Source organism: Pyricularia oryzae, chromosome 1, assembly GCF_000002495.2.
Source record: "Pyricularia oryzae 70-15 chromosome 1, whole genome shotgun sequence".
Classification (NCBI taxonomy): domain Eukaryota; kingdom Fungi; phylum Ascomycota; class Sordariomycetes; order Magnaporthales; family Pyriculariaceae; genus Pyricularia; species Pyricularia oryzae.
In genome coordinates this window covers 1,967,274-1,992,619 of record NC_017844.1, presented here as the reverse complement: position 1 = coordinate 1,992,619, position 25,346 = coordinate 1,967,274, and the positions used below count along the sequence as shown (strand labels likewise).

Below are 25,346 nucleotides of genomic sequence, written 5' to 3'. Positions count from 1 at the left end.
ATTTTCCGGCATCAAAGTTCCCAAAACCCAATCAATTCACGATCAAGCCCCAGGAGCTACAATTGACCAGTTTCATCGCTTTGCCTACTCGCCTACAAGAACAGAACTCCTGTTACAGGGACGCATCAAAGCCCAAGTCTGCACGGAAAGCCATGATCGCGTGAACCCAAGTTTTGGAACCGGCGCTTTTCCTACTGTGACTATATTACTACCAAAAGAAGAAAATCACGGTACTGTTGCAGCGGTAAAGGCCACAAACCGCCCACGATCAATAGAACCATGATCACCAACAAGACGAACCTTTCGGCTCAAACTATCGTCATACACACGAGATCTCACAATACCCCATCTGTGCTTGAATCTATATATCTTGGCCTGCGGTATTGAGCTACCTACCCACACACCCACCACATCTGTTTTCTCGCGTGCCACGTACAGGTATGACTCCTCCCCCCCCCCCCCCCCCTACCTCGGCCTTGATCCAAAGTAAAGGGGGTCCAACCGAATTGGCCTCCTTGGTTCGGGCAACTTACAACAGCTGCCCAAGTGGGTAGAGTGGCAGCATGCGGGCCATTCAGTCATACCTGATGGCATGCCTGAATGCAGCAGTAGACCGGATATTGTCCGTAACTTTGCAAGCATTTGCCTGCAAAGTTAACATCTCATCGTTTCTCAAAAACCATCCCAAGCATCAAAGCCCATAACATCTATCTTGGCTTCCAGTCGGCAAGTGTCAGAGGGTCCCCTGCGACTGTTGAGCCACGTCAGTCTCTCTATGGGAGAACCATGGCAAGCAATCAGCGATTGGAAATATGCGCCGGACTCCAGGCAACATCAGGCTCTCCCCTACCATAGGGTATGGCTCTGAGGAATCCTTCAGCCCTACAATGTTCCGGCCGTGTAACTGAGCAAGTTACCGGTTTGGCTTTGGCCAATTCTCACTGGAGAATGTCTACTTTCTCCACATCCCACAAACGAGGACATTCTGGCATATTTCGCTTTTCACAACGTTGTCGGTCTGCTAATCTGCCTTGGGCGCCTTGTCCTCGATCCTTGGTCTTGTTGATTGGCAGCTTCGAACTCACAAAGGCTACTTGCGTATGTACGCAGCCTAGGCACCTACTCTCCCAAGTGTTGTGTGCAGGCAGAAGAGGCTTGGACGCACAAAGTCCCTGAGATATTCCACATGGCCAGTCTTTTGGGCTCTACCGAAGCACGCTGTCATCCACGAGCTCCAATCTCCTCCCGCATGACAGATCATTTGCTTGACAGTTGCTTTATAGAGGCAAGCTGCCTATTCCTCTTGGCTTAGGCTCTTCGGAGAAATTACTCTTTTGGTACAGCGAGCTCTTATCTTGCCCCTACACTGCCCTTTGGCCTCGTAACTGCCTTCAACTGCAGCCTGCCTGTCTCTTTTGTGCGCCATAGGAAAGTTGCCCTTTGGTGAGCAGGTAAGGCAGCTAGCTCTAGGAGGCTGACAACCATATGCCCAAGTTGAATCTGCAATTGGCATCGAAAACACAAAACACAACTAATGCTCTTTTTCTGTCCGGCGAACATCTATTATACCCGAACTCGTGAGTCATTGCTATCACCCGGTGCCTAAGATAAGTAAGCATTAGACACCTTTTTTTTCTTCTCTATCTTCTACCTCCCGCTAGAGTCACTTCTAGGCATTCCCACGACAAAGACGCCAACAACTATATAGGAAGGTCCTCCCCAAAGAATCCCATTCCTTTTTTCTGCTCACGAGAAATGGTTACATTGAATCATATGGGATCGGTAAGTTCATCCTTTTCATCCTTCCCTTTCAGGCTACCAACCTTGGCATTACCCGATTTGGTAGAGCTGTGGCGCAAAGTGGCTATGCACTCGGTGGCTTAAATTTCGCCTGATCACGCGTCATTACGCGCCAAGGGCGGCCTCGGTCGTAGGTTTTTATGCATGACTCAGCTTGACCAATTGGATTGATTTGTGGCTTACCTATCCTACTACCGTACCCATGCGGGCTGGTGGTGGCTAAAGTACCTACCTGCCTTTCCATGACAAGAATCGAGATCCATAAATCTAAGGCTAACATCGAACCGCATCACATCCAAGATCTCGACAAGCCGCAGCCGACAACAAGTACAACCGCTAAGCCCATTATACGGCATATATCAACGCTGCTGCTACTCTGTCCCTCACCGGTGCAGCTTCACTGCGGCTGTGGGTTCTGGGCCAGGTCGTATCACGCAAGCAGCAGCACACCACTTGGAGCTCAACCCGCCTGAGCCACGCCCATTAGACAGGAGGCTTACCTTGGAGCTTCCTCATTTTCATCATGAGTGTGGCATACGAACCCCGAAACTTCATACACGATGGCAGCTATCCACCCATCGGAGACACGCACGACATGACGGACCTACAGGGTGTTCACGAGGTTCACGACGTTCATGAAAGTCATAGTGTCCACGAAGCACACGAAGTTCACGAACACCACGAAGTTCATGATACCCATGACTTACCCGATGTTCACGATGTCCACGCGGTGCATGAGCTGCAAGCGGCCCAGGGTGTGGCGGACGTAACCGATGTTACCGACCTGCAAGACCCTCATGAGCTCCACGATCCGCACAATGTTCATGAGGTTCAGCACGAGGTTCACGAAGTTCATGATGTACATGACGTCCATGACGTCCATGAGCTGCAGGCAGATGACGGCGCACAGTTCGACGATGCAGATGTGGTGACGGAGTTGGCAGCTGCGGTTAACGGCTATCATGACCACGGACCTGAGCAGCTGATGGGAGAGCCGGAACAAAGAATGGTTTTGGTACATGGACTTCCTGATGTGCCGGAGCCACCGCAGATGTCTCCAGAGATGGTGGTGAAAGAAGCCGAGTCTCCTCAACCGACAGGAGCACCACGGATGAAGGCAATACCCAAGCCTGCCCGCCAAGCCACAAAGAACCTTACCGGAAAATTCATTTGTACATGGCCGAACTGTAACGAGGAGATTCGAGAATTCAGCCGCAAATGTGAATGGAAGTAAGTGATACTCGTTGCCGATTTTTACTGATTCTTTTCAAGTGCTAACATCATTGCTACGTAGTAAACACATGGACAAGCACGATAGGCCCTATAAATGTACGGCGGAAGGTTGTGAAAAGCTTCCGGGCTTTACTTATTCTGGTGGTCTTCTGCGTCATGAGCGCGAGGTTCACGCAAAGCACGGGGGGCCCAAGAACCCTCTCAACTGCCCTCATCCAACCTGCAAGCGGCACACGGGCAAAGGCTTCTCGCGCCAAGAGAACCTCAACGAGCACCTGCGGCGGTGTCATCGTAATGGCTCCCCATCTAACGCCGAGGGCGACACGGATGACGCGGCAAGTGAGGCGGGTGTTAAGCGAAAACGCGAGACCGAGGATGACGTTGCTGAGCTGCGTGCTGAAGTCAAGAAGCAGCGACTCGAGAACGATGAGTTGCGGCAAAAACTGGACACTCAGACGCAACAGATCGCCGCAATGATGCAGCAAATCACAGATCTCCAAGCACGCGACCTAATGCAGTGAGAACTATGTCTACGTTCCTACGACCTAGGTTTTTTCGTGACTAGGCATTGACTGGACGAGGCGACGACCTGTGACGACCCATTATCCGATCCACATACTTCTTTTTTTTTTCGGCATCAAACGCGAAATCGTCCATTTTTCATGGTTTTCCTTGCGATTTTCCCAGGTCGGAGTTCCGGACGACCTTTCAGCCAACCCTGCGGCTTCCTCGGATTAAGGGAGGTGCGCAGGTCAGCAGCAAGCATCCTAGCATATGTCAGGCGTTTTCTTTTCCGGATTGGGTTTTGTCTCTTCCTCTCACCGTGCTTTCCGAGCAGGCGATATGCGTGGACGGGGCTGTGAACCACTCAGCACTAATCTTATGGTCTTACTCTACTTGATACCAGATCCGTAGAGCAGGTAACTCCAGATCGGATCTGGTCTAGATGCCACCAAACACTTTTTTTCCTTTTTAATGTTTTGCCCCTTATTTCTGTTCATCCAAGCCTCCGAGTGTGTGGCACGCAGCATCATATGAGACCCCATTCCCCGTTTCCTCGTCCCTTTTTCATCGGCGTTTATTGGCTGTATATTATTATAGACTCTACTTCACAATACCCCGTTTCCATCTTTCTGAACCTTCTATTCTCTTATAGAACTTTGTATATACAGGCTTGCGCGACACACGGCCATTCTGACACAAATTTGTTTCTGGCAAGGCATCAGAGTCTCAACTCTATATTTAAGGTCTATTGGATATCCTGTCAGCTGGCTCCCCCACCCCTGATGATCCGCACTTGTGGCGGAGCATACGTGACGTTGACCTTGGGTGGTAATAAGCAATCCTGTCTTGGAGCTCTGGGTTCGGTAGAGACAGTGCTGCCTAAGTTTCACTGAAGAATTGATTGCGTTATCGTCTTTCTCTTGTTCCTGTTGACTTTATCCAGATTTGCCATTAGACACGCACCTTTCCTTGCATCAAGCATCGCCAATAGTTGCCAAAAGTACCTATCAGTTTTACAACCCATCTCAGCTCATCCGAGCTTATCGATTCGATGTGATTTACAAGACGTGACATAGATATACGGCCCAAGTGATCAGAGACGTCGCATCAATAGATGGATTCTAGTACGATAGTACCTCAAAACAAAAGTCTAAGCTGCCATCGATATTCTATGGCAATAACGATTCCCAGTCATAGCATAGTAGTATACACGCAAGACTAGAACAGGCAAGTTCTGAAGACAGCTTCAACTTTGGCGTAATTTATAGAAATATGGAACAAACGCCAGAAGATCTACGCCAATCAAGATTTTCACTTGCGCAAGCTTCAAGCCCAGTATCAACCAGTCTATTCTTTAGTAAAATATGTGTAATATTTTTACATAGCAATACACATGCATATGGCGGATTTAAGCAACACCCATAATATTCCACTAAAAGTCTAACAGCCCCTCTTCTATACCTCAAATATTTCACCGACGCCTTCACCGCCCACGCTCCGGCTCTCGACCAGGTCGAGCCGCCAGCCCTCCCAGTTCTTGAGTCCCCTCTTGATCTCCTTGATGCGCTCGATGCGCTTTTTGGCGTCCTCCTCCTGGGCGCGGCGAAAGGCCGCCTCGTCAAACTCAAAGTCATCGTCATCCTCGAGGAGAGGCTCGTCGTTGTGATGATGCTGGTGATGCTGGTGGTGGTGGTGACCCCCTGAACCCGTGATGCTCGAGAAGAAGTCCCCGAACCCGGACGCCTTGCGCTGCTGCGACGGCGAGCCGGCTCCGAGGTGAGGCGTCGTGAGCTCGACCTCGGAGAACTGGCCGTCGGGCCCGACCTGCATCTCCTTGCGCTTCTCCTGCCAGATGCCACTCCTGAGCTCGTGGTTCTCGGCCTCGAGCTCGCGGACGCGCGCCTCCAGCTTGGCCCTGCCTTCGTCCTCGAGCTCGTCCACGCCGTCATTGTCTGTGCCGCCGCTTTCCTGCGCGTCCCTCTTGCGAAGCTTCAGGTTTTCCGCCTCGAGCGCCTCCATCTTGACCTCAAGCGCCTGGACCTCCTTCTCAGCCTTCTCTTTGTCCTTCCGGAGCGCCTGGCTCCGCGCGTCCTGCTCCCGGTGCAGCGTCGTGAGTGTCGCCACTTTCTTCTCCAGCGCGTCCGCCCTGGCGGCCTCCTTGCCGCTCTTCTCCTTGGCCTCGGCCGCCTCCTTCTCTAGCGCGCGCACCTTAGTGTCGGCGCTCGCCCGCTCGCTGCCCTCCCGCACAGCCTTCTCCGACGCCCGCTCCAAGTTCTTCTTCATGTCGGCCAGCTCGCGCTGCGCCTGGCCTGCCGCCTTTTCGGCCCGCGCCGCGCGTTCCTCTAGGGCCATCACCTGCTCCGACTGAGTGGTGTTGGACGCCAGGCGCTCGACCTGAGCCCGTAGCCGCGACATCTCCAGCTCCATTGTCTCGATCGTCGCCGTGCGTGCAGCGAGCTGTTCGGCCAGTTCCTGCGGCTCGGCGGTGTGTGAGACGGATGACTGGGACCCGTGGCGGCGGGCTTGGAGTTGGGCATTTTGCCTTTGTAGCGAGGCGACCTCAGATTTCTATCCAGGACATACTGCATTAGCTGCGTAATGCTTGCTAGGTGTATGGACACCGTTGCAGGTGGGCTCCATCTGCCAGGGCCTCCCCCAATATGACTTACAAGCTTCTCAACCTCGTCAGAACCACCAGCCTTCTTGCCCGAGTCGCCTTCGGCCTCGCGCAAGTCGGCCAGCTCCTCCTCGGCCTTCTGCCACCGTTTCTCCGCCTCCGTTGACTCCCTAGCCAGCCGTTTGTTCTCCTTTTCCAGCTCCTCGATGCGTGCCATGTTCTTGCGGTAGATATCCGGGGCTGTCTCACGCAGGTCTGGGCTAGTGAGCCCCGGCGTGGGCGGTGCGGCCCCCGCCACGCCCGACGAGATGGATTGCTTGCGGAACGAGGTCGAACGCGCCCGCGACTGCTCGGCTTCTGAGAGCGACGGAGACGTCACCGTCTGCTCGACCACGTCGCTGGGCTTGTCCTTGTCGGCATCATCTTTAATGGTATCCTCTTCTTGCTCTGGTGCCGCTGATGCTGATGGTGCGGGGGCGTCCTTAGGTTTGTCGGCCTTCTTTGACGAGTCGCCGCTGGCCTTTTTGGCTTTTTGCTTTTTTAGTGCTTCGACCTGCAAATTGAGAGGCCGTCTGTTAGTGTTAGTTTACGGGCCAGTTGCAATATGTAGCATTATTCCTTGTTGTCAAGTGTAGCTGGAGAATAGTCTGGGGAGCAGGATAGCCGGCTCCGATATCACTTGCCCTCTTCTTAGCCGCAGCCAGCTTCTCCGCTTTGGCCTTGTCGTCATCAGCCATGGTGATTTCGTGCCAGGGGGAGACTAGATGACTCCTGTGCAATTGTGATAATGGAAAACAAGCGGGACTCTGGTGATGTATTCCTCGCTCTTGTTGTCCAATCGTAACTTAAGGGTGGTGCTGTTTGTTAGCATGTGACCGCTTGTGATGCGGAACTGGGGAACTTCGATCGAAAGCTGGCATCTCTCGGTGAGGCGTTGAGTTAGTTGTTCGACTCGTCGACAGGGATAGTTGGGGTCCAGCGGTTGCCGCTTGTTGCACCAATCGTGGGTTTCGATCAACCAGCCCCCAGGTCCTTTCTGTTCCAAGCAGAGCGGGGTGCAAAGCGACCTCTCTGAACGCTAGCTTCACCCCAGCGAGCGCCTGTGGAGTAAAAAGGACGGATCAGGCTTTGATGGGCAATCAACTCCCGCTTTTACAGGGGGTTTAGAAAGGTGCCAAGTTTTCACCAATGTTATACCATCACTGCGGACTTAGCCCCATTCCACAATTTTTGTGATGTCCTGCAACGTCAATTTCCACCCCCCATTGCTTTTGACTTGGCTCCCCGATTTCCGTTGAAATATTAAAATTATTCTCTTTCCTGCCATTTTTTTATTGTTGATTATTTATTTCGACACCCGAATTGCCTATTCCAGGCGCGCTGGCCCCCAAGCGAAGTGACCCTGAAGGAGACAGAAGAGGACAGAGAAAGGGGGAAAATTCAATCGGAAAACCCCGCTTCGTCAGAGCCGTGAGCTGGGCAATGATGAAATAAATAATAGAACCAGGAACCAAACTTCTGCCATCCCTTCTACTACACTCTTTTACTTCGTACTTCCTGTTTTTGCTTCTTCTACCACTCTCGCTACTCTCTTCGCCCTCTTCCAAACAAACGTCGGGGTTGTTCCCTTTCTTGTCAGCACCGTACGAACAAAGCGCACGCACTCATTGGTTGTTTGGAGTTGAGTGCTCACTACATAAATACCTACGGACGTACTGTACCTACTGTAGAGGTAGTTACGGAGCACATGTTTTGGCTTGCATAGTTCTTGTTCATCACATCACAAGGGGTGTGCACGCACCCTTTCTTTGCCGCCCCCCCCCCTTCCTCCGACTACTAGATCCTGCCGTTATTAAAAAAAAAAAAGGTTATATAAATAACCAACAAACCGACACATACCCGAAAATCTTACGCATGGTGCACAGGCCCGGCATCAGTGAACTTAAGCGGAGCCGCTTGCATCAATTACAAATTCTGGATTCACAATAATACTTCATGAAGAGTTGGCTGGTTCGACAGCACAGCACCTCTTGCCAATTCTTCATTGCCAAGTGTCTTGTGTGTGTGTTTTTTCTTTTATCTCATTCTCAAAACCCCCCTTCCAAAATTTTGTAATGGAGCAAATTCGGGGGGCCACCACCATCAGGGAATAACAGTAAAAAAAGGGAACCAACACCAAAGAGTCATTGGAGGAGGAAAAGGAAAGGAAAAGGGGCAGAATAAAATACACTTCTCACACAAAAGCCAAAGCAACAAACAAACAATGGCCAGCATCCCGCAGCTGCACCCGCAGCTTTCACTGCACCTTGCGGACCGCTCACTGACGCCCCTGATCTCCACATCGAGGACGTTGGCGGCGGGCGGCGGCAGCAGCCCCGAGGAACAGCAGAAGAAGCAGGACGCCCTCGCCAGTCTTGCTTCGACGGCGCTCACCATCCACGATGCGGCTCTTCACTTTGGCCTAGGCCGCCCGCAGCGCGTCCTGGCCGACTATGGTGGCCCGGTCATGATTCAGACTTTTCTGGACCCTGCCGCTCTGCGGGACGAGCATCATTCTACATTACCGCTAGCGGCAACGCCGAATGCGGCTGCAGCGGCGGAAACCCCTGTTGGGGGTGGTGGTGTTGGTGCAACTCACCTGATGCCCCATAGGCCGCTTCCCCACCGCGGCCTGTCGGCGTCATCCATCAGGTCTGCGTTCTCGAGACCTACCAGCAGCAACACCACGGGGCAGAGGTTGCAGATGGACGGAGGCGATGGGTTCAGGATGAACGGCTCCTCGCCAGCGCCCCAAGCCGACCGGGTGAGCTACTATGGGGGCCCGGACCTTTCAAGGCCGGCTGCTGCCAAGAATGCCCACGCTGCAGATGACGATGACGAACGTGACCATCACGACGGTAACGACGACGGCGGTAGTATGGATAGCCATAAGGAAGACGACGACGCAGACGCCTCTCCAATGCTGGTTGGAATTGTTCTGAGCGCAAGTGCTGAAGAGGCCAGCGACTCTAGGAGAGCCACAGCTCGCTTGGAGAAGATAGGTCGTGAAATCCAGCGACGCTGGTCTGCTGAATGAACTCTTGATAATGTGTTTTTGTTTTACGTTTACGTTCTCGGCTTCAGCTCAGGAAGGACAACAGCCAACTCATCATCTAGGGGCCTACACGCATGCTGAGGAGTTTGGGGGCTTACAAAAGTTGGGGAAACCCATCCGGTCTTTTGTTTCGTTTTTATTTTGGGAAAATCAAATCTCTTTGCATTCAAGCATCACAAGACATGGCACTCAACACCTAATCGGCCTCTTGACTGATGACTTGACGAAAAATAAGCTCATTATTAAAAGGCAAAAAAGGTTGGATGAACGTCGCTTGGCATGTCATTTGGTCTATCTCGAGATTTCTTGCGCATCCCCACAGCGCCTGTTTTTTTTTTTTTTTTTTTTTTTTTTTTACAAAACTTAGATGATCTGCTGGAACGCACGGTTGATAGGTGAGCGAACGTTGGGAACGTCCTTCCAGAAGTCGACCGTGGCGGCAGCGCGCTTGGCGATGCCCTCCGGCGTGAACTCGAATTTCTGTGGAGGCTTCGTGTCAGCTCAATTTCACATGGCACACTGAAATATTCGTAGGAAAAAGGAGTACCAAGTCTTACCTTGTAGACGTCCTTGTACGGGCCTGAAGCACCGAAGCGGTTGAGACCGAACTGCTCATGGGTATACCTCTCCCAGCCCATTGTGCTCATGACCTCAACAGACATCGACGGGATGCCGTCAGGGAGGACCGAGAGCCTGTACTCCTTGGACTGAGTGTCGAACACCTCGAAGCAGGGCATAGAGACAACACGGGCCTTGATGTTGTGGTTATCGGCGAGGTACTTGACGGCGTCAATGCAGATGCCGACTTCGGAACCGGTCGAAACAAGGGTGACCTGAGCGCCCTCAACCTCGTGAGCGACGTAGCCTCCCTTGATGGCCTTCTCGATGGTCGAGCCCGCGAGCTGAGGAAGGTTCTGGCGCGAAAGCGCAATGATACTGGGGGTGTGCTTGGAGGTAAGAGCAACATAGTAAGCAGCGCTCGTCTCGTTACCGTCGGCAGGCCTCCAAACCATGCAGTTGGGGAGAGCACGGAAGTGTGCCAGAGTCTCAATAGGCTGGTGGGTAGGGCCGTCCTCACCCAGACCAATCGAGTCGTGGGTGGCAACCCAGATCATGCGGACCTGCGAGAGAGCCGAGAGACGGACGGCACCAGCGGCGTACGACACGAAGTTCAGGAAGGTACCAGCGAAGGGAAGGATGGTACCATAGGCAGCCAAACCGTTCATGATGGCACCCATACCGTGCTCACGGACACCGTAGCGAATGTAGCGACCAGCGTAGTTGGAGTCACCCAGCTTCAACGCGGGGGGCTGGAAGTCAACGGCACCCTTCCACCTTGTCAGGTTGGAGCCAGTAAGATCGGCCGATCCTCCAACAAGCTCGGGAATGGCAGCCTCAATCTTGGTGAGGACGGTCTCAGACAGCTTACGCGAGGCGATGGCGGGGTCTGAGGGCGTGTAAGTGGGAAGGTTCTTCTCCCAGCCCTGGGGAAGTTCGCCTGTTTGACGGCGGACGAGGTCGTCATGCTCAGCCTTGTACTGCTCGCCGTACTTGGCGAACAGCTGGTCCCACTCCTGCTCAAGAGCAGCGCCCTCCGCGGCCTTCTTGTTGTAAAGGTCGTAAACCTCCTGGGGGACAGCAAAGCTCTCGTCGGGGTTGAAGCCAAACTTCTCCTTGAGCTGCTTCAGGTCATCAGCCTTCAGAGGGGAGCCGTGGACTCCGTGAGTTCCCTGCTGAGTGGAGCCAAATCCAATGATGGTCCTGAGCTGGATCAGGGACGGCTTGTCCTTGACCTGCTGGCACTTCTTGATGGCAGCCTCAATGCCTTCCAGGTCGTTGTCGCCGTCCTTGACGACCTCGACGTGCCAACCGTAAGACTCGTAGCGCTTGGCAACATCCTCAGTGAAAGCCTGGTTGGTGTCACCATCGATGGAAATGTGGTTGTCGTCCCAGATGGCAATCAGGTTTCCGAGCTGAAGGTGACCAGCCAGAGAGCAGGCCTCGCTCGAGACACCCTCCATCAAGCAACCATCGCCGAGGAAGCAGTATGTATAGTTGTCAATCAGGTTGAAACCGTCCTTGTTAAATGTAGCAGCAGTGTGTGCTTGTGCCATGGCCAGACCGACGGCGTTGCAGATACCCTGACCAAGGGGACCGGTTGTGACCTCAATGCCGGGAGTGTCGTGGGCCTCGGGGTGACCGGGTGTGATGCTGTCGACTTGCTACATTATTGGTTGTTGTCTGTTAGAAGGAGTTTTGGCGTGTTTTTTTAATGACATGACGTACCCTGAACTTCTTGAGGTCGTCCATGGACACAGCATAGCCAAAGAGGTGCAGGAGAGCATATTGCAGCATGCAACCATGGCCGTTGCTGAAGATAGTGGTTAGCGACTTCACTGTCCGGTTATCGTATTCTACAATATCTCTTCGGGAAACGGCGATGCCGGTACTTACGACAAAACAAAGCGATCACGGTTCAACCAGCTAGGGTTCTTAGGGTTGAACTTCATGATCTTGTCCCAGAGGACGTGGGCGACCGGCGCCATACCCCTATTTTCATGTCAGTTACAAATCTTGCTTGTATAGAGCTAGTTGTTGCGCAGGGCCGAGATTCTTACATGGGGGCACCGGGATGTCCGGAGTTGGCATTGAATGTAGCGTCTGCCTACAAAGCCAAAGTATCAAGTTAGATATCTCAAGCCCTTAGATGTTTTAGGCTTCGAATCTTTGAGCATCAACTCTCGTGAGCACTCGGGACGTTGCAGCGTGGGTGAACGCAGCCTCGTGCCGAGTTGTGCTGCTTGGAACAGCATCGATGGCGGGGGCGGGGTGTTAACATCATCGACACTTACAGCAAGAACACGGATGGTGTTGATAGCTTTCTTGTCCACTTCGGAGTAACCCATGATTGCAGTTTTTTTGGGAGGGTATTATCTATCAATTGAAATCAAAAGCTTGACGGCGCTCTCAGAATCCAGCTGAAGAATTGGACGTAAGAGTAAGTCAAGATGGAGACGTAATGCGGGAGATGCGGTTCGTCGTGTTTTAAGCTGGACCTTGAGGCGGCCATGCTGCGAAATGCGGACTTTTTGGCCTGGTCCATTGGTGGTGGGGTCAGTTTTTTTTTTTTTTGGGGGGGGGGGGGTGGTTTGCCCAAACAAAGTCGACGCGGCAAATGTGCAGGGTACGGACGGATCGGCTTTGCCTTTGCGGACTTCTCTCAGACTCAGAGGTAGCTACGGCCGGGGCCTGCGCGGCGGGCGAGTAAGAGCTCGGACGCTACGCAAGGCAAGAGGACCGTCTGCCATCATTGGTGGCGAGCACTTGAGTCGAGGCACTAATTACCTCTTCTCTTGGGATTTACCAGCTACCCGATACTGACGTCTCATCATATTATCCCTGTTGATTATATTATACTTCAAGTATAGTGTATGAACATATTCGTTTTAATTTACCAAAGTAGGGAGACACGGAATTCAGCAGGCCGATGAGCTATCCGAAAAGTCAACAAGTCATCCTGGCGCTTTCGCGCGCATAGGTACAATACCGGGCATGTACCTTTGCTGTGAGTGCCAGCTGTGTCGTAGCTTCCTTTGGATGTGGCAGTCATATCTGCTGTCAAAATGACGAAATGGGAGGGGCACTTTCCGCGTATTGGACATGTGGGTTCCAGTTCTGGGTTTTCCTCAACGTGCTTCCATGAATGGAGACAAGGTAAACCTTGGCAAGCTTGGATAATTACTTTTGCAACGTAGACTGTTGGGACCTGGGGGGGTGCTTGCAAAGGCTCACTAAGCAACTGATAATACATTCCTCAGCAGCTGTTTTAATTCGCGCGCCTTTGTCGCTGCTTTACCTACTCCGTAACTCTGCGTCCTTTTGTCGGCCTACATAGTAACTTTACTTACCATTGGCAGGCCCCTTAAAGGACACTTTGTTTGATAATAGCTCACAGCGTTTTAGCCGTATCATCAATTTTGCCGGTGCGACGACCGACCAGTTGACCCCCACCAACCTTACCCACCTCCTAGGAAAGATGGATACTGTAGCAAGGTCGCCACAGAGCTTGGTATGGCCCAGAGCCGACCACGCCGACATCATACATAGTATAGGGAACCACCCCAATACGTTGTACCCACCGGGTACGTGGGCTTGGAAGTGTTGCATGGTTAGCATACCTATGTAATATATAATTAGATGCCTGCTCGTTTTTGAAATGCCAATACGCGGATTGATGCCCCGTATGGACATGTGCTGGAGTCTCCTCAAGCATTACCTATGCTTCAACTTATGCAGCAGCTTGGCCGTCTCGGGTTGCAGGGTCGCGAGGTCTCTATAAACCTCCGACCCCGGCGACGTGGCTCACTATTCCGTAGTTTGCGGTAGCGGACAATGCGGGGCGAAATCATGGGTTAGGGTTCAAAATTTTTGTAAAAATTGCATTCAATTTCCTGCCTACTCAGATGCATAAGGTAGGTACCTACCTACCTACCTAGGTACCTACCTAGGGCTGTACCTAGTTACGCAACAGCTCAGTGGCTTTGATTTTACATCTACGGTGGACTCAGCCAGGGTCGGGATTTTTCTTCTTTTTTCTTTTAAAAAAAAAATCTTAAAAAAAAAATACTCAAGCCAATCAATCGAACGGGCTCTTTTGGGGGTAACGTCAGCATGGGAAAACCTGCTCCGCCAAAAGGCAACAGGCCGACGAGGAATACTCAGTCGCAGCCCAAGAAGCAGACACAAACCACAAAAACCACAAAAAAACAGACGCCGGCTCCTGAGCGCCCTGCCAGGAGCGTGGATAAGCCAAACACAAATCTGATCAGCTTGCCAGACCAACAGAAGATGCTCAACCTCTTTTCACAGGCATTCAACGCAGAACTTACCTCTCCAGACTTCACCAACACTCTTCAGGCTGTTAAGCAGGGCCTGTTCGACCGTGACTTCGAGCGAGTGTTTGGAGATGAAGCCAACCTTCGCGTATATGCGGCGCGCTATAGTCCGACCAGGGCCCTGGGGTATGCGGAGGTACTTTCCGGCATCTTTGAGCATCTCGAGCTGCTGCTCCCCGCTGAGACTGGACCCGATGAGAAGACCCCGGCAATTCTAAATATGGTCTCTATCGGAGGTGGAGCAGCAGAGGTTGCCGCGTTTGCTGCCTACCTATCCCAGGCGCCAGACAGATCTGGAGCTGTTACTCTCATAGACTCTGGGCCCTGGGGAGCCATCGTTGACTCCCTCGCCAGCCATGTCACCACGCCGCCCATTCTGCCCCAATGGGCCAACGCCGAGGCAATGGCGAACAACCGCTCGCTCATCGAACCTGCAAGACTCGCTGCAAAGTTCCTGCAAAAGGATGTTCTGTCTTCGGAGCTCGTTGGTATTTTCCCCGACGAGGGCCCTTGCCTGGTGACTCTTTTCTTCACCCTCAACGAGCTATTTACAGCAGGCGGCATAGGCAAAACAACCCAATTCCTGCTAGATGTCACAGCCGTCATACCTTCGGGCTCGCTGCTCCTCGTCGTTGATAGCCCGGGCTCATATTCTGAGGCCACAGTTGGCAAGGAGGCCAAGAAATATCCAATGCTCTGGTTGCTTGACAAGGTGCTAGCAACAGCCGAGGACTGCACCTGGCAAAAGATGGAGTCTCAGGAGTCACGGTGGTTTCGACTCCCCGAGAAACTCACTTACCCGATTCCTTTGGAGAATATGCGCTTCCAGATGCACCTGTACCGCGCTAAAAAGCCAGTATTCCAAGCCAAGAGTAATTCAGAATCATGATATTATGCCATCTGGCTAGGTATGGATGTATCAATGGTCATAACAGCCGTACGCCACACTTTGAAAAAAAGACATATCATGCTGGAGGAAGCGTTGTATGAATGCATTGAGATCTTCGCCATCTCATGCCCAAACAAGCTTCTTGATTGAGTATCCCAGCTGCCCTAACAGGCCCTCGTTCCTTCTCGCCTCAGCTACCGAAACAATATCACCACTCTCGAGCACGCTCTCCTTTTCTTCACCGGCCGGTTGGGGCTTGTTGAGGTGCACCAGTCGCTCCATCTGCGCGCTGATGCTCACAACCTGTTGGATCTCGGTGAGCCCATTACCCCTACTAGTATCAGCTAGCGAAGACCGCGAATGAAGGACTTTCAGGGCGATCTTCTTCTCGGCCGGCTGGGATGGTCGCATGGAGAATATGCTCCCCAGCCCACCGGTCCCCTCCTTCTTTTCGGCTACATCCAACTTGGAAGTCGAGAGGGATCTGGTGTTTACCCGTTTGATGTCTTTGGAACCTGGCGTATAAAAGATCAAGATTCCCTGGTTCTTTGACTCATCCGTCTGTGCAGCTGTCATTGTAGACGTGATGTAAGGCCCAAACTTGATTTTGCGAATGTGGGGGTATTCGACACGCTCGAAGGAGGAAACCTTGTCCATGTTCCAATCGAACCTGCAGAGATATAGGGCGACATCAGTCAGCAAAAGCACCGCCTCCTCAAGAGGCTGAGCAGTTAGCGTAAATGCATCTGGTTCCTGCGGCACCAGCATAGTCCACCCGCCGATGAACTCCTCTTTCTCGTCGGCAATCACGCGCTTCTGGCAAAGCTCTATCGCCTGTTCCCGCATTTTTTGCATAGAGACGGCCGGATCCTGAGTCATCATGTTCTCTTCAAACTCTTCAAAGACTAGTGCGGTTACGTTGCCGAGGAGGAAGTCGATGGTTGTCTGGACGAAGAAGTCGTTGATCATACTGCATACTGTCAGCACTGGGGTCAAACAAGCGACAAGTTTATATGTTTCTTTCCTTACCCACTCCACAGTCGAGTTACTGACAGACCAATGTCCGTCAAAGCGCCACGGTAATCACGTTTCCTCGTTCTCGTATAGTCACCCTTCATTGCAGCTGTAGAAGCATATTGCTTTGAGATAGAGTCGCCGTTATCCGCCCATAACGTATTAAACCACGAGTTTTCTTGGTCCTTCTGCGCTGACATATCGAATCCCAAATTTGCCAGTTGACGGTCGAGCATAAACTTGGCGAATGAACTCTGACATACGTTCGTCCTGTCGAGACAGTCCATACAGTTGGTTCTGAATACTCCCTTCTGGCTCTTCACAACCTCCCCGTTCGTCTCTACAGTGCTGTCGAGGTCTTCCAGCTTTCGGGTAAGAATATCCAGTAGCTCGCTCACGCGTTCAAACTTCATGCCTCGGCATACTGAGTGGAAATCAAACCACTCGAACGGAACAACCTCATCCAGTCCACTTTCATCGTTGAGTCTCTTCACGCCTGCCTCATACTGCTGCCCGATACTCGCCTCGACGCCGTGCTTCTCAACGAGGTTTATTATTTGCACAGTCCCATAGTGTTTCTTAAGCATGGTGAAATGCTTCCGAAGCGCTTGGTAGTTGGCTTCTTGTGAGTGCTGTATCACGGGTGCTGGTTTTAATGAGTATGGCGACTGCTTGAAAAAGAGTGGTATACTGCCCCTGATCTGCGTGAAGGAAAAGACATGTGCAGGTTCCTCAGAGTCAACAGGAGAGAGAATCTGTTCTGTCTCGACAAAGTTGGCTGCGTATCCATCGTCGTCGATGCCACGCCGCAAGTATCGTAGTCCAGCCCGCTTGACGGACCGTCTGGAGATGATGGTGATGTCAAACCGCCGTTCTGAAGACCTCATGAGCTCTGCAGACTTTTTCTCATTCATAGGCGTTGTCATACCCGACTTTGGTCTCATGTCGTTCAGCTCGAATGATCCCCTGGCAACTTCCTCGACTGGCGGTGGATCACTATCGACGACAAACGACCTCTGTCCGACGAACCCCTGCATCAACGGCAAGACTAATGCATCGGCCCCTGCGTTCACGAACGTACGTTGTAGATGTCTGTTCCACCAGAAAATCGGGTCCACTTTGTCATACAGCGGCGACTCGCCCGATGCGGACGCACTGAGGCCTTGTTCCCGACTTTGTGACGCAAGACTATGAGTTATATCATAATCATAGCTGAAGAAGAAGCTCCGGGATGCGCCGAACAAGATTTGCGAGGTTCGAAGGAGCTTGGGTAGTAGCGATGCCGCGCCTCCCACTGCGCCTTGGGTGGCAGTCTTGACTGCATCCACTGGACTGTCGACAGGATCCTCAGAAGGTGGCACGCCGCCAGTCTTGCCATCGTCCTTTGTGGGTTCTGAACCCCCCGCGCTCTTGCTCAGACCCATCATACGTTTCTGGTCTTCCAACCAGCCACCTTTGCTGAACCACCGCTGCGCAAATCTCCCGTACCCGCCTTTTTGCTTCATGACATCTGATGCGACGCTCGTAGTGGACTTGTGGCCCTTCTTGGGCCCGGCTGTGTCGTCCACATAGTCGTCAATGTCGTACGGTACGGGCGCTGAGTTTTCGGTTTCGCTGTCGCTACTGGCGCTATTGCCCTCCGCCAGACTTGCCTGCTTGATGTGGGCAACAGTCTTGTTGATGGCCTCGGTGGCTTCGTTTTGCGAGCTGATCGGAGTGAGCGCAACTTCAGTGACGACATAAACGGGTTGGCCGCGGACGACGGCGACCTGTTGACGTTGCGTAATCGAGACCAGGTAGCTCTCGGGAGGGACAGTAATCACGCCTGAAAGCGCGAGGATCCGTTGTTTGTATTAGCTAGCGCTGTACTCATATATCTATCATCTCGTCTGATATTTGTTTTCTCCCTCTCCAGTCTGTCCTCCCAATATATGTGTGTGTGCCACTGACCAACTATACCAAAACTCTCAAAAGAGGCATTGGATTTGGAAGAAGGGTTTGGCGAATCGTCCCGGGTGACATTAGAAATACTGGCATCGCCGTATTTGAGCTTTACGGGCGCAGCCGGCCTCTGCTCCCTCTTAGACGACAGTGGCTGTAGGATCAGACCTTCGACGGCGGCGGTGATTAGCACTTTGCGGGCGAGGCCTGGCATGGCAAAAAACCAGTCCCTTTTGGAGTAAATTCGGGATTCAGGTATATAGGATTTCTGTTCAATGTGCAGAAGTAAAATTTGATAGGTATTTTATGAGGACTGAGAAAAATGACTTGTCGCTATTGTCATCAGGGCTAGCATGAACTAAAACTGTTCAAAATACCGTGGTAATATGTTGTACCGGGGTACATCAGGTCAATAGAGTCTCTCTGGCCGGCAGTCATGGGTCGCCTCACCTGTCGCAGGAGTATGAATGCGGGGCGACTAAGACTGGCCCTCCAGGATGTCGGGTTGCGTCATGCATCGAATCCTGGGCCTCGCTAGGTTGAGTACCGATAATCGGCGTCATGTATTTTCATACATCCAGCCTAGTGCCTTACGCGCAAGGTAAAAGTGTTACCTCCCCTGTGGCCCGCCCAAGGTCTGCAGACACTGGTTTTGATTTTGTCGCAATATTGCCTTGGGTACAATATTTCCACTTGATACATATTGCAACATGTTTTACAAGGCACATGTCAAGATCACATACTTCTTGCCCTTTCTATGTCACCACTGATTGGCGAGATCATAAGTACCTTTACCAAATCCCGTGTGGGATGCGCGTGACCACATGTAGCAGAGGCTGTATATACGAACTTGGTGTATGTGATCAAAATAATCGTTTGGACGTAATGCTATAAGAGAATTATCGTTGTTGATTAAGCATATTCCCAGAACCTCATTCCTACCAGAGAACCCCGCGCAGGCTACAGCCAGGCGACAATCATTGGACACATTACATGCCTTCATCAGAATCGCATCGGTCCCAAGTGCAGTTGCTCCTTGAAAACATCATCACGGCCATTTCACCACGTCCAAAACTTGATAATTTTGCGCACCACAACGCCCTTAATTCGTCATATATTCCAATAGACTATAAACCTAGTCCACATAAGATCGTGAACATTATGTCCGCTGAGCACCGTAGACGCCGATGAATTCCTTCGAATTGGTATCTTGGTCCTAGTGGCTTAAATAGCCAGGCGCTCGACCTTGTCCCTCAGGGTACGGATCTGGCCCTGGAGGTCGCTGGCCTCGTTGCTGGTAATGCTGGCGGCAATAACGGCGCGGGAAACACCGCAGGCACGGCCAAGCGCAATCTTGGAAGGCTAGAGGGGGAAAAGTCAAAAGAGTCAACACATGGGGGATCAGTTACTGGGGATGATTCTGAATCATTGCTTAACTTACCACAAAGACGTAGGGGACGTTCTTGTCCTCGGCCAAGAGAGGAATGTGAAGAAGAATGGCGAGGGGCTCGCAGTCAGCGGCCAGGATAACCAACTCGGACACACCACGGCTCAGAGTCTTGGTAGCCTCGTTGGCTCCCTTCTTCAGCTGGCGGTAGTGGGCGGCCGATTGAACCAGGTCAAGGATTTCCTATCACGAGTTGGACTTTAATTGAGTTACCGATCGCTGTGTTCGAGCTTCGAAAGTATCAAATTACCTGGGTGAGAGCGGCATCGGCGAGAGGCCAGGCTATGTGATGGTCAGCATATTGAAATGTTAGATCAAAGCAAGAGACAGTGACGAGATCTTACCGGCAGAGTCGTTGGCAGACATGGTGGATTTAATAGTTCGGTAAAACAAATAACTTGAAAGTTCCCAGGGTTCACTGCGGTGGCTCGCCCTAGGGAAAAAGAAAATTCTGGGGGTATGAGCAAACTGACGATAATATTCTACGCGCGCAGGCGAGGATTTCTCAAAATGGCTTCAAGAACTTTTTTTTTCTGCCAGTCGCGGAGCTTCGCTTGGCGTGGGGCAGAGAGACCCACAACAGCTCCGCCTTGGCCAAGGGACTGATCGGTATGGAACATCTTTTCTGCGCAAAACTTGCTGCTCACGGTGCAGTTTCGGGATTGCGGCCAGCGAGCTAAGGCATCCACCTCCGAGCTTCCCAAAACCTGACAGCATCAACCGAGCATCCTCATCTTGCACGTCGTCACCATAAACCAGCTGCATCAACGTCGCAGTTCCTCCATCGCATCATCCCCCGAACATTTACACTTTCGGTACAAGTTGATCTCGACGATCAACTAATTTTGTTCATCGACGATTAATCCAACAGCAAAACCTTTCACAATGCCTTCAGAACTTTGGTAAGTTCAATCGAATCTACTTTCGCTTGTTATGACCTACCAATTCTGGGAGAAGCGAGTTCTGCGACGAAAATCGAAACCTCAACCTGCGCTTCAGAATCGATCTACCACAGAACCTGAAGCCACGAAGATGTCGATACACCCGCGTGCCATTGAACAGATGAAAGCTAACCAACCCATCGTGATGCAGCCCGGCCTACGCGGTTAGTAACTCGTCCCCGACCACGATCCGATCCCCGTTCCTAAGGGACGCGCCGAATCTTTCTCCTATCCTACCATAACACCTTAATCAGGGGCTCTTATATATAAGCGATACTAACGATGTTTCAACAGCCCTTCTTCGGCGCTATGGGCTGCACTGCTGCCATTGTCTTCACTTGCCTCGGCGCCTCGTACGGCACAGCCAAGTCCGGTGTCGGTATTGCTGCCATGGGTGTCCTGCGCCCTGACCTGATTGTCAAGAGTGAGAAATATCCCATCGACTTGATTCATCTGTCCTTCGGACAAGCGGTTTTGTCAATTGTCGAAGACGTGTGTTGACCCGATTGAATATAGACATTGTTCCCGTCATTATGGCTGGTATCATTGGTATTTACGGTCTCGTCGTGTCCGTCCTGATTTCGGACAACCTGAAGCAGGACGAATACGCCTTGTTCACTGGCTTCATCCAGCTCGGTGCCGGTCTTGCCGTCGGTTTGGCTGGTCTTGCTGCTGGTTTCGCCATCGGTATCGTTGGTGATGCCGGTGTCCGTGGTACCGCTCAACAGCCAAGGCTCTTCGTCGGCATGATTCTGATTCTCATTTTCGCCGAAGTTTTGGGTAAGCCCCTACGAAAATGAAACAGTTGTTTTTGCTTGGTAACCGACTAACAGACGTTATAGGTCTTTACGGTTTGATCGTTGCGCTGCTGATGAACTCAAAGGCGACCCTCAACACCACATGCTAAACGGCGAATTAAGGTATGGATCAGGCGAGGCTTGAGTCTGACTTGAGACTCGGGTGGGCAACACTGTACCTACCGCAAATGCCCGGGGTCCTCGTTTGTCAACAAAAGGACGTGCCTTTAGCTGTGGGCATGGTTTCCATTTATCTTTTCTCGGGAGGAATCGGCAATTATCAAACTTCCTTGAAGCAGCAAAAAGTTCGTTCCACCAGTAAGGTGTTTTGGACTGCATTTTATAAGGGTTAATGGGATGCGCAAACACCAGTGTACATTGTTAGCAACAGCATTTCGATTGGAGATGAACTCTATTTTGAGGATAAGACGGGGGTGATTATGGGCTTAGAACGGTCGACAAGAGCATAACTGTAGTCTAGGATTTTTCATTTGACTTTGACCATCACGAGACGAGTAGTTTTGGACTTTTATTTATGTCTTCGGCTGTAGAGTTCTGATCACGCAATGTCTTCAGTTGGTTACAGGTGATGAGATCGCATTAAGGTTTTATCACGACAGAGAAGCGAACAATTGATGTCATTATGATTCTGAGCTGGTGTATGCTATACAATCCATCTATCGGCGTATCCTCTCACTCTTGTAAGTCAAAGATAATTTACTCTAGATGTTCACACTGTGACGCTGCCTTTCAGCGAGAGGTCAAAGCTGATAATACATAAACATTGTACTAAAATGGTAGCAGGGGAAAAAATATACAAGAATAGAATGCATGAGTAAGGTATTGGGGGTTGCGGTTGACAAAAGTATCGTGGTCTCGACGAACCTGACCATCTTAGATGACGTACTATTAGATATAAGGGTTAGCTGTTGATACTCACCGCTGCATTAAAACGATAGAAATGCGTTTTTGATGACTTACGGGGATGAAGAGATAGGGGACCTGCTTCTCGTACTCCTCCCAGGCGGGCCCGTACTTTTCGCGGCAGCGAGCGATGTCACGAGCTGCGCGGTGAACAATCATTCCAGCGAAGAATACAGGGTAGAACCACGGGAAAGGGCTCCTAATGGTATCATAAAAAATTAGTTGCCGCTCCGACCAAGCATCGGTGAATGCATCTGTGAGCTATAGCGAGGCGAGGAAAGGGAACTTACGCGAAGCCAGTAATAAGACCCCAGTTGAGCGCAAAGTAGAGATCGCAGGTGTAGTGAACCTTGCGGGCCATGCCGTACCAGCCATCGGCCAGAAGAGAGTCTCCAGTCTGGGTAGGGATTTTTCGGGGGTTCTGGATCGTCTGGTAGGGAAGCTGGGGGAACGACTTGCGAGGGACCAGGTGGCCACGCTCCATGGCGCGGAAGCGGTTCTTCTGCGAGTTGCATGTGTCCCAGACCCAATAGACAAACAGGTAGCCAATGAACATAAGGGCGAGGACCGGCTTGCTGTGAGCGTACTCGGAGGGGTCGTGATTGGCGAGGTAAAGGGTGCAGTGGACGTATGTCAGGGGAACACCAGCAATGTTCCAGAAGATGAGCATGAAGCCCCACTTCTCATAGTACATATCCCAAGTGGTGATGATGAGCTCCTCGCCCTTGGCGCAGGCGTTGGCGTAGAGAAAGTGGGCCATGAGGACAAAGTATGCTTCGCCAGTCACGTAGCCATACTGTTCATACTGCCGAGCGCACAGTCCCAGCGTCGTCAGGAACATGATGAACCACGGGAGGCGGACTTCGAAGAACATCTTGAAATCGAGGATGCCAAACATGCGCGGGTTGAGCTCAGCACCCATGAAGAAGTCGTACAGAAAGGAGCCCGTCATGCGATGCTGGGCGTCTCGCTGAATGGCCGAGAAGTAGGCGACGATGCTAATGAGAAACCCGGAGATGATGCAGACGCTCATAATAGATCCGAACTCATCAATTATGGTGTACAGCGGGAAGAACCCACTCAGGTGTAGGCCACTCGCGGTGAGAATAGTGATGTACCAGCTCCACTGTGCCGAGCAGTAATAATCAAGCTGTTTGCCGCCCTCGTGAGCAAGGGGTTTTCCCTTGCCCCAGACACCCGGGGCGATGCAGTAGAGGGTCCCCTGGAAAATGAAAAAGGTCCAGAACATAACCCAGGCCCTCAAATGGGGGAACGCCCCTGTGTATGCCAACGTGCCTAGCTTCTTCACAAAGTCACCCAGACTCTCGCCATCACCCGGCAGGGGGAATTTGCCGTTGTAGTAGGTGGATCCTATCCACATGTAGTACATGAGCAGCGGAAAGCAGATCATCATGGTTGTTACACCGAGAGGTCCGCCAAAGTCCTTGAAGCCGGAGGAGTCGATGCGGTGATCAGTTCCCGGGATCCAGCCATCGACAGCCTTGGGTTTCAGCTTTCCATCGATAAGGGGTTCCGTCTCCGGGGTCTCTTCGGTCTTGATTTTGACGTCGCTAGTCGCGGCAACGCCGTCGGGCGAGACCTTCCTCCGAGCCATTTCGTCGCCGTTCGACAAATTAGGGGCAGTGGCGGAGACGGGTGAGTATTCTGAAGGAGCGTCGGACTCGGCGGTCTCGTCGATGTGTTCAATGAACTTGGGTACACGGCGGCGAGTAGTGTTGGCTGGCTTTGCAACAGCTTCGCTCTCTGCAGCTGAGCTGGAATCACCGTCGGTCTCGGGGAACTGTGACTTTCTACGAGTGGAGCGACGAGCAGGAGTCTCGACCATACCCTCGAAGAGCTCCTTTTTCCTGTAGGGAAAACGTCAGTACCAATTATCTGATGTGGCCACGTCGTACGAGGGAAGCAGCTTTATGCTGACATCCAGATACGTTTAAAACGTGACGAGCGCAATCAACAGCACTACACCGTGAGCACAGGTAAACACCTATGTCTCAGGGGCTGCGTTGTGTAGAGGTCAATGACCTGGCTGTGTGTTCAAAAACTTACCTGGGGGTCTGCCGTAGTGAATATCTGGAAGACATATTTGCGTCCAAGAGCTTTTCGAGCAGATTGGGCTCTTTGGATTTTAAAGATTAGAGCAAATCAAGAAACGCAAGCAAAGTAATGCTCCCTATTCCCTGGCAAAATTGCCGCTGAGGTCGGATTTGCATGTGTCCCGAGTCCGAAGCTAGTGGAAATTGGCGGTGGGACTTGAGAATTTTCTATGGGACGTAAACAAATAAGGACAGTTTAAACAGATCAACGGGCCCAACGGGAACTCGAAATGTTTACAAACGGATTTCTATTGGCCAATCGCGGTTACCGGGCACCCCACCACACGTATTCGTACAGTAATGCACCGTTTCTTGCCTACCGTAGAACTTGTAATTTCGGGTCTACCATAATAATAGTGTGCTGTATTCCGGAGGCAGTTAAGGGGTGTCCTGTCCACAATCCACATGGGACTACATGGTAATGAACATGTTGGATCAGATCCGTCGCGAAGCGGCAGCCAAACCCACCAAGCCCACGTCCAACTGCTTGCTTTTCACACGGAACCTTTACCCCTCTTCAGTCGTTCAAGTCATCACTGAAGTAATTATTTGCTGTAGTACTGTGATTTATTACAGTTCAAACGCTCTGAAGGGCTCCACAAGATTTAGTCCGTGAATCTGTGACGTATAACTGTCTTGGCAAAGTCTCTGTAAACCTTTAAATTGTCTTGGTGAAGCTTGTCTTCTACTACGCCAGTAAGTTTGAGGATTGCTATGCTATCTACGTACGCCTGCGGTGATTGGTGCGGGCTTCAACCTGATTAAATTAGTCTTGTGAAGACGATGATTCTGAAGCTTCAAGCCAGCGATAAAGGTCAATCAATGTATAAATAGATAATACCCTTAGAAATCGGTTTTGGCTCTGTCCCCGCAACCAAATTGAAACAAATCTGCTTGCTAATGTACAATAATTTGGCCGCCAAGACAGCCTCTGCCGATGCAATCGCGAAAAAAAATTTGTTCTCGGCCAATCGATAGTATCTTATCTATTGCTGTTGCTCACAGCAATACAGTACATGCACCTGGCTCCCAAAACCCCGGTAGATCTAGGGTCCTGTCAAATAAGCCACGTCAGATTATTGAGGTTAACGACGCATTCACTAGCCTTTGTCATGTGCTTGGGAGCCAAACAAATT

General features: G+C 51.5%; 10 protein-coding genes across 10 annotated transcripts; 4 read left to right on the top strand and 6 right to left on the bottom strand.

Moving 5' to 3' along the window:
• The first annotated feature begins 490 nt into the window (after positions 1 to 490).
• MGG_02474 (uncharacterized protein) lies at positions 491 to 4,560 on the top strand. Its single transcript, XM_003709220.1, has 3 exons — positions 491 to 1,611; positions 1,709 to 3,030; positions 3,095 to 4,560. The coding sequence occupies exons 2-3, from the start codon at positions 2,324 to 2,326 to the stop codon at positions 3,552 to 3,554; spliced, it is 1,167 nt and encodes a 388-aa protein (XP_003709268.1). The 5' UTR covers positions 491 to 1,611; positions 1,709 to 2,323; the 3' UTR covers positions 3,555 to 4,560.
• Positions 4,561 to 4,868: 308 nt separating this feature from the next.
• Positions 4,869 to 7,178, bottom strand: MGG_02473 (uncharacterized protein). The gene is made up of 3 exons (XM_003709219.1): positions 6,838 to 7,178; positions 6,207 to 6,707; positions 4,869 to 6,105 (listed from the first exon to the last, which is right to left on the bottom strand). The coding sequence occupies exons 1-3, from the start codon at positions 6,889 to 6,891 to the stop codon at positions 4,993 to 4,995; spliced, it is 1,668 nt and encodes a 555-aa protein (XP_003709267.1). The 5' UTR covers positions 6,892 to 7,178; the 3' UTR covers positions 4,869 to 4,992.
• Positions 7,179 to 8,417: 1,239 nt separating this feature from the next.
• On the top strand, positions 8,418 to 9,230 carry MGG_02472 (uncharacterized protein; the record flags this gene model as incomplete). Its single annotated transcript, XM_003709218.1, has 1 exon — positions 8,418 to 9,230. One exon carries the CDS (start codon positions 8,418 to 8,420, stop codon positions 9,228 to 9,230), a length of 813 nt encoding a protein of 270 aa, XP_003709266.1.
• Positions 9,231 to 9,514: 284 nt separating this feature from the next.
• MGG_02471 (transketolase) lies at positions 9,515 to 12,305 on the bottom strand. The gene is made up of 6 exons (XM_003709217.1): positions 12,101 to 12,305; positions 11,867 to 11,913; positions 11,703 to 11,798; positions 11,535 to 11,619; positions 9,806 to 11,470; positions 9,515 to 9,728 (listed from the first exon to the last, which is right to left on the bottom strand). Exons 1-6 carry the CDS (start codon positions 12,152 to 12,154, stop codon positions 9,612 to 9,614), a joined length of 2,064 nt encoding a protein of 687 aa, XP_003709265.1. The 5' UTR covers positions 12,155 to 12,305; the 3' UTR covers positions 9,515 to 9,611.
• A 394-nt stretch (positions 12,306 to 12,699) lies between these two features.
• MGG_16129 (uncharacterized protein) lies at positions 12,700 to 13,415 on the bottom strand (the record flags this gene model as incomplete). The annotated part of the gene is made up of 2 exons (XM_003709216.1): positions 12,700 to 12,740; positions 13,157 to 13,415. The coding sequence occupies 2 exons, from the start codon at positions 13,413 to 13,415 to the stop codon at positions 12,700 to 12,702; spliced, it is 300 nt and encodes a 99-aa protein (XP_003709264.1).
• A 296-nt stretch (positions 13,416 to 13,711) lies between these two features.
• MGG_02469 (uncharacterized protein) lies at positions 13,712 to 15,032 on the top strand (the record flags this gene model as incomplete). The annotated part of the gene is made up of 2 exons (XM_003709215.1): positions 13,712 to 13,720; positions 13,881 to 15,032. The coding sequence occupies 2 exons, from the start codon at positions 13,712 to 13,714 to the stop codon at positions 15,030 to 15,032; spliced, it is 1,161 nt and encodes a 386-aa protein (XP_003709263.1).
• Positions 15,010 to 18,427, bottom strand: MGG_02468 (uncharacterized protein). Its single transcript, XM_003709214.1, has 3 exons — positions 17,997 to 18,427; positions 16,062 to 17,871; positions 15,010 to 16,002 (listed from the first exon to the last, which is right to left on the bottom strand). Exons 1-3 carry the CDS (start codon positions 18,199 to 18,201, stop codon positions 15,156 to 15,158), a joined length of 2,862 nt encoding a protein of 953 aa, XP_003709262.1. The 5' UTR covers positions 18,202 to 18,427; the 3' UTR covers positions 15,010 to 15,155.
• Positions 18,428 to 19,032: 605 nt separating this feature from the next.
• On the bottom strand, positions 19,033 to 19,977 carry MGG_02467 (ribonucleoprotein-associated protein). The gene is made up of 4 exons (XM_003709213.1): positions 19,779 to 19,977; positions 19,685 to 19,716; positions 19,429 to 19,617; positions 19,033 to 19,349 (listed from the first exon to the last, which is right to left on the bottom strand). The coding sequence occupies exons 1-4, from the start codon at positions 19,798 to 19,800 to the stop codon at positions 19,212 to 19,214; spliced, it is 381 nt and encodes a 126-aa protein (XP_003709261.1). The 5' UTR covers positions 19,801 to 19,977; the 3' UTR covers positions 19,033 to 19,211.
• A 148-nt stretch (positions 19,978 to 20,125) lies between these two features.
• MGG_02466 (V-type proton ATPase proteolipid subunit) lies at positions 20,126 to 21,694 on the top strand. Its single transcript, XM_003709212.1, has 5 exons — positions 20,126 to 20,336; positions 20,527 to 20,539; positions 20,670 to 20,799; positions 20,892 to 21,155; positions 21,218 to 21,694. Exons 1-5 carry the CDS (start codon positions 20,320 to 20,322, stop codon positions 21,280 to 21,282), a joined length of 489 nt encoding a protein of 162 aa, XP_003709260.1. The 5' UTR covers positions 20,126 to 20,319; the 3' UTR covers positions 21,283 to 21,694.
• Positions 21,695 to 21,786: 92 nt separating this feature from the next.
• Positions 21,787 to 24,360, bottom strand: MGG_02465 (Delta(24(24(1)))-sterol reductase). The gene is made up of 4 exons (XM_003709211.1): positions 24,164 to 24,360; positions 22,387 to 23,964; positions 22,154 to 22,295; positions 21,787 to 22,078 (listed from the first exon to the last, which is right to left on the bottom strand). Exons 1-4 carry the CDS (start codon positions 24,196 to 24,198, stop codon positions 22,067 to 22,069), a joined length of 1,767 nt encoding a protein of 588 aa, XP_003709259.1. The 5' UTR covers positions 24,199 to 24,360; the 3' UTR covers positions 21,787 to 22,066.
• Between the last annotated feature and the right edge of the window lie 986 nt (positions 24,361 to 25,346).